General features: G+C 39.3%; 1 protein-coding gene across 1 annotated transcript; it reads right to left on the bottom strand.

Annotated features, from left to right (window-relative positions):
* Positions 1-610: 610 nt before the first annotated feature.
* Positions 611-5,866, bottom strand: LOC130328703 (olfactory receptor 1468-like). The gene is made up of 3 exons (XM_056553488.1): positions 5,784-5,866; positions 5,141-5,351; positions 611-1,552 (listed from the first exon to the last, which is right to left on the bottom strand). The coding sequence occupies exons 1-3, from the start codon at positions 5,864-5,866 to the stop codon at positions 611-613; spliced, it is 1,236 nt and encodes a 411-aa protein (XP_056409463.1).
* Positions 5,867-6,869: the final 1,003 nt, after the last annotated feature.

Genomic DNA, 6,869 nt, shown 5'->3' on the forward strand with positions numbered 1-6,869 from the left:
GAATCAATATATAATTTATTTGTTATGACCATTTTTCTTACAAGCAGAAAGTTTCAAAGTTAGAAAAATGCTAATTGTTTTCATTTTTCATGAAATTTTGGAATTTTTCACCAAGAAATGATGCAAGTATCAACAAAAAATTTCCACTAACATAAAGTACAATATGTTACAAAAAAAAAGACAGTCTTGGAATCAAATAAATAAAAGCATCTCAGAGTTATTAATGCTTAAAATGACAGAGGTCAGATTTGCAAAAAATGCTCCCGTCCTTAGGGTCAAAATGGGCTCTGTCCCCAAGGGGTTAAGGACTCCATACACTTCAGGGAAAAGTTGGCCAAAGCCGGTGGTTTCAGTAGGACTGGCCAACTATGTAATGTGTATTTAGGCCTCCTGAATCTCCCTCAACAGGTGAAGTTAGGTGACAGATAGATTGGGCATGTTGGATTTGAACTGCTTGATTCTTTTGTTCTTTAAAATATATGGGGGGTAGGTACGTGGCTTTAAACCCCAACCCCACCTTCCATTTATAACATAGAAACACTTTGCTGAGCTAAGCATGCATGTATATGAGGGATGGGAAGAGATAACCTTATTAATTTGAGTCTGTCCATTAATCTTTGATCCACCAAATAACCGGCTTCTGAAGGGTTTCCTGTACAGCTTTCCTGATGTCTTTATTCCTCAGACTGTATATAATGGGGTTGACCAAAGGAGTGAACACTGTGTATAGCAGGGAGAGGATCTTACTTATGGAGAGTGTTCGGCCTTTTGTTGGGATGAGATAAACACTGATTATTGTCCCGTAGAATATGGAGACCACAATGAGGTGGGAGCTACAGGTGGAGAAGGCTTTCTGTCTACCGGTACTGGATGAGATCCTTAAGACAGATGAGACAATATAAGTATAAGACACAACAATGATGGTGGTTGGAATTAGGAGAAGTGGAGTTCCTATGACGTACACGACTAAATGAACAATGAAAGTGTCAGAACAGGAGAGGTCTAGTAAAGGCATGATGTCACAGAAGACATGGTCAATGATATTTGGTCCACAAAAGTTTAGATTTACCAATGTAATGGCAAAAAATAATGTAATCAAAAACCCGACAAACCAGCAGATGATGGAGGATATGACACAATGTCCACTAGTCATGATAGAGGTGTAGCGGAGGGGGTTACAGATGGCCACATATCTGTCATAGGACATCACAGCGAGGACAAAACACTCAACATTTTCTGAAGAACTAAAAAAATAAAACTGAGTAATACAGCCGATAAAAGTAATGGCCCCCCCATTATTCAGGACTATATGAAGCATATTAGGGACAATGTCTGTAGATAATAAGAGGTCACTGATGGACAGATGAGAGATGAAGAAGTACATGGGGGTGCGGAGGTTCCTGCTGGAGGACACCAGGGAGATGATCAGGAGGTTTCCACATATGGTCCCACAATAAACCACCAGGAGAAGACAGAACAGGAGAATTCTTACATCTCCATTAATCTGAAATCCTAAGAGGAAAAACGTATATAGCGCAGTCACATTCTTCTCCTGTAGGACAGAGAGCAGAAGTTATATCCCTCAATCACACACCAGTTCCAAGGACCCAGTAGGTGATGATATGGAAACTAAGCAGTTAATAATATGAAGTACAAAATATGTTAAAATAATAAAAAAATTAAAAAAATATGAGATGGTTCTACTTGGTGTTAATCTGAGTCTGAGAAAAGGAGAACTAGTGATAAGACAAATCTAAAGAATGTCTTGGATGGTCGCCAATAATTGTTGAATTAACAGGTGTCTTCTGGTTAAGTGTTATGTAGAAGTAATATAATCTCTGATGTATATCTGGTGTATAAAGGATGGATAACTTCTAATAAACAGCACTTTGCTCAGATCGTTCTGGATTACTCAGCTTTCCTGTGTATTCTCTAATGCTAATGACTGGTCAGTCATACCTCATATCATAATTTGGACCCACACAATGGACCCGTAGCTGGATGATTTCCATATCAGTGACAAGGATCCTTTATTGTGACAATCATGAGTAAGTAGCCATGAGGTCCGAAATGCATTGACCATCAGTAGTTCTGCGTTCTGTTTTGTGTATTTTATAGGATTGCCATAATAAAGGTCACTGCTTTTACCGGTTCCCTAGAATCTATTTTCCTTTCGATACTTTCCATGTCATTCCCATTTTATAAGACATAATATTATTGTCCCCACTTGGCCATAATATTAAAATCACTGAAAAGTGAAGAACATTGTCAAGATTAAGTCCCCCCTACCTCCCTAATGGCACAGGGACCCAGCAGTGTCAGTGGCCTCTATCAGCAGGATAATGCCCCCGGTCACACTGCAGAGATCGTTCAGGAATGAGGAACATGACAAAGAGATGAAGGTGGTGACAACCTACAGCACTTACAGGATCTGCTGCTGAGGTCTTGGTGCAGACACCATTGGACATCTCCAGGATGGGTCACACCTAGAATTCTGGTCAGTATTGGTCTCTAGGACATTACTCACATTACTTCTGTCTGGATCCTTAGCCATCATTCTCATGGAGGTTTTCTTGGCTTTTCTCTCGGAACGAGCCCCGGATGATGACAATGTTACCTGGCAGCGTCCTCAGCCTACACGGCCACCAGACACCTGAATGTGAAGCCTTACCTGCCCATATTTATCTACAAGATGAAGACAAGGTGCAGGGAGAACTCCCAATAGATATCTCCGCTGCTGCCTGATGAGTCTCCGGTGTGCCGCTCAGAGGAGGAATAGAATCATTTACAGATTAATCCCAGAGAAAATATGTTGATTTATTAGAATATGTAAAAAAAATAATACAAAAAAATAATTAAAAAGTTTTTTTCCTCTTCTTTATTTAACAATTATTTGTGCTCGGGGCTACAAGCATTACATATGCATCAATATGATTAACAAACAGACATTATAATGGCACATTGAGACGGGCCATAAGCAGGCATTGCATACGTATCTGTATGACTGATAGTTGACCCTCCCATAGCGGTTGAAGTGTGCCATAAACCGCATCCGAAGGCACGCCTATAGAGGGCAACAAATACAAACCAAGTATGAAGGAAAACAAAGTTGACAAACGAATCACCATATTAAATCAAAGACTGAAAGCATTAAATATGTCCTTCCGTAGACTGTAACTAACTAACAAGATAATACAAGAATGATCAAACCTGAATTCTGTCTATCTGAGCAGACATCTGGCATAATGGAGCTGAGGATGCCGCACATATTCAAGGAGAAACCTGCCGACGGGACCGGATCACGGTTGACCTCCTAACTGACGTATCAACATGTAATAGATTTATCTATGTAAAAAAAATGTTCATTTAGGAGGCCCCTTCCCCATATGCTCTTTCCCCTCTGCTCCTTCCGGTATCTTGGCCCCCACCATCATGTGAAGACTGAACAAAAGTGACTTGTGAAACAGTTCAGGAAGTTGAGAGACACGAGGACAAGGCACATCCTATATGCTAGAACATCCCATTAGTGAGGGTGGGAACTTATGTTAATGACAAAGGTAATATAAGCTTGAACAATTTGAAATAAAGGCAGTGTGGAAAGCACAGAGAATGCAGAATCATCTGAAACCGACAAATGGCTCTGTTTTATTTACTTCGCTATATACATTCTGTATACGGATTTGGCCAGGACTAAGATAGTTACAAGAACACTGATAAAAACCACATCAGTTGTCGCCCAATTTCGTGGGCCCTGAACTATAGGCCTCATGTGCAAGTCGCAATACCCAGACCAGACGGATTGAACAAAGGCGGACGCAGGTGGGATTTGATCAATTCCAGGCGTACGGTAGGACATACTTGTACCTAGCCAAAAGTACCCATGTCTCCCCTTTGTTTTGTCATGCTGATCTAGCCGACTTACACGTGACCTAACAGAGAAAGACAGGTACATTCTTGTCCAGAGCCAATTACCCATGTACCTGTTATCATAATGTAGCTATCTTACTGCCCGAGCGTGTATGAAATGTAAGTGAGTGAGTAAGCAGGATCCTGTTGGGGAGAAGTTGATTGAGTCAGCCTGGGAGAATTGCATTTTTGGGGTATGAGGTCTCTTGCGGGATTTCCAGGTACTCCCAAAAGTTACAGATTCTCGATACTCTTTCCTTGGTCGCCTTGGAGGATTGGGTTTTTGGGGTGAGCTGATGATCCAAAGAGAGGGTATCAGTTGAATTCTGGTGCAGGACGCTGATTAAACAGGCCTATGTCCTTTGGGGGAATTGACTTTTGGGGTAGACTGTCATCTAAGACAGTGTGTCTTAAAATAACATATTTCCAGGGACTCCCCAAAAATAACATATCCTCGGGACCTTGTCCCATTATAACTGATTGAATATGTGTTATGTTTTTTTTTTTTAAATCTGTCCATGGATTATTGTTAAATTAGCTAATTCCGACGAAGAGGGGGAAAAACTTCTAATACTGATCTAATGTATTAGTGATTTAAAGATATCTCCTAAAAGTAAGTTTTTTTTTGAGAGGGCTTTAGTTGGTTTCTGGTGGGTATGAGACAGAGGAGGCTGTAGCTGCAAGGGCGGGGGCTGTAGAATGTGCAGAAGTAACCTGACCTCACTGATAGAATTGCATATGGAGAGGAAGTGGGAGAAGGGAATTGCACAAGAGTTGTATAGAAGAAAATGAAGTTTTGATGGAAAACATGTGGTGAGTTCAAAATGGAATTGATAAATTATAGATATTAAGGCAGTTGCAAGTTTGAAATATATTGATGGTTGATAGGATAAGAAGGTTTATATATATAGCAGTGTAATATACAGTTATATATAACAGCGTGATTCTTGAGAACAATTGTGATTTGACTTAGTTATATTGTAACCATCTGAATGGATATAGATAGGCAAAAGAATGTGAGGCGCATAGATAGGCTGCTAAAAGTGTGTGAAAATTGAACTGTCTGTATAATACTATTATTAAGACTCAAATATGTGAAAAGAACAGAAAAAAAGCGCAACAATGTGCCGTTATTCGGGTGGGGGTATATAGATTTAGCTGTGAGTATAGGTATGCTCACCTTCTCGTGTTGAGCTCGATTACACACTTGTAATCGATTGCATCTCTACTGTACCTCCGAGGCAAGCAAGAAGATCTCGGGGAGCAGGGAGGTCTCCCATACTCCATCCACCTGGGGGACTCCTCCTGTACTTTCTCGATGGTCCCAGGAGTGAATGCAGATGCCTACTAGAACCTCCTTTCCAACATAAGTGCCACATGGAATGGTAACATCGGTATTCCAATCTAACACTGAAGATCCAGTACAGACCTCGGCAATATATGTCCTTGGTGAATTAATTTTTAACAGTTTCAGGACAGAATTTATGCTATTATTGTTGCTTTTTGATTTATGATGTAATTGCTGTAACAAATGATGAATATTTTTTGTTTTTATATGTATTATATTTAGATTCGTCCACTGGAATTTCCGCGGGCTTTTTGCTGTGTATAAACAGAGGTTCAGCCTATCTAATGCCAGGATGTGACTAAGAGGCATTATCCTATGTTTGTACTATACCGGAATAAATCTTTATTTTCTACCTACCTTCCGATCGTGTGGCTACTAATTCCCCACTCATCCTGCTTGAAAGGAGCGCTCCACAACACCTACTTTTTTTGGATCGAAGATCCTACCTATTTCTTCACAGTAATACTATTATTATGGAGCTAAGAATCCCTTAGGGAGTGACACCTTAAGATCATAACCCAGATTTTACCTTTCTTCATCCCATGCTTTCTCTCTCTTTCTCTCTCTTTCTCTCTTTCTGGAGATAGCCATGAGGCTGCTAGTCTCTTCCATGTTCTTACTCTTATGGAGTAAGCCATGTTACCACTCCCAGAAGTGAAGTTCCTTCCCCAGCAGCCATTTTAGCTCATGCAATTAGTTCCCACCTCCACTCCCCCAACAGCCATTTTAGCTCATCCAATTAGTTCCCAGCTCCATTCCCTGGCAGCCATTTTAACACACCTAATCTAGTGAAACATGTATGATAAATTAGGAATACACAGAGTATGACCAGTGAATGGTTTCTTCTGGTGAATCTGTGTATTAACATGTTTATGTCATAATGAACCTATTTGATGATATTTTATTAATCTCTTAATAAGTTTGTTTTCACAGGAGTGCAAGGTGGACAAAAAAAGGAAAATAAATTCATAAGGAAATGCAATTAACTGTCTTATTATATTATAGGAGTAACGAGAGAAGTGTGGCCAAGGAGAATAAAATAAAACGTAAAATAAATTAAAAAGTGATCACTATTTATTTAAAGAATATTACTTTAAGCCTTTAAAATCAGTTAATGGTTTATTAATTATAAATAAGCATTGAAGATGATTTTTCCCAATTTTTGAAAGAGCTCTGTATATTTTTATTCTTTTACATTTTGTTTTTGGTGAGAATGTGGGCCCTGTGTGTGTTGTATGTTGAGTATTTGTAAATGTTGGTATGGTTACATGTTACATTTCTATGGTATGTCTCCATGTAGGCACTGATTGCTCTAAAATTTTTGAGGAATGACCAAACTGAAAGGAAGAAAAAAAGCCAGACTCAAAGGGGGGGTCACTAGTGACATAGAGGAGTGGGAGGAGAAAGGCGGGGCTTATAGGAAGATTGACAGAACAGCCTTGGTCTAATGAAACACAGTCACATTAAATTGAAGGAAACTACAAATCTAATGTTTAAACTTGAATGTGTTATAGTACCTGCATACACCATGTGATATACCTATACATTCTACATTGTATTTATTTGAATAACATCAATTTTAAGTGGATAACTTTATAATGATATTTAGTGTAAT

The sequence above is a fragment of the Hyla sarda genome, unplaced genomic scaffold (genome assembly GCF_029499605.1).
Source record: "Hyla sarda isolate aHylSar1 unplaced genomic scaffold, aHylSar1.hap1 scaffold_313, whole genome shotgun sequence".
Lineage (NCBI taxonomy): Eukaryota > Metazoa > Chordata > Amphibia > Anura > Hylidae > Hyla > Hyla sarda.

Bases quoted from the DNA above. Each gene is read 5' to 3' on its own strand.
- LOC130328703 (XM_056553488.1), bottom strand. From the start codon at position 5,866: ATGGAAGAGACTAGCAGCCTCATGGCTATCTCCAGAAAGAGAGAAAGA. The intron at 5,352-5,783 runs GTAAAATCTGGG...TAATTCACCAAG, and splicing joins AAAGCATGGGATGAAGAAAG to GACATATATTGCCGAGGTCT. The intron at 1,553-5,140 runs GTACAGTAGAGA...TCTGTCCTACAG, and splicing joins TCTTCTTGCTTGCCTCGGAG to GAGAAGAATGTGACTGCGCT.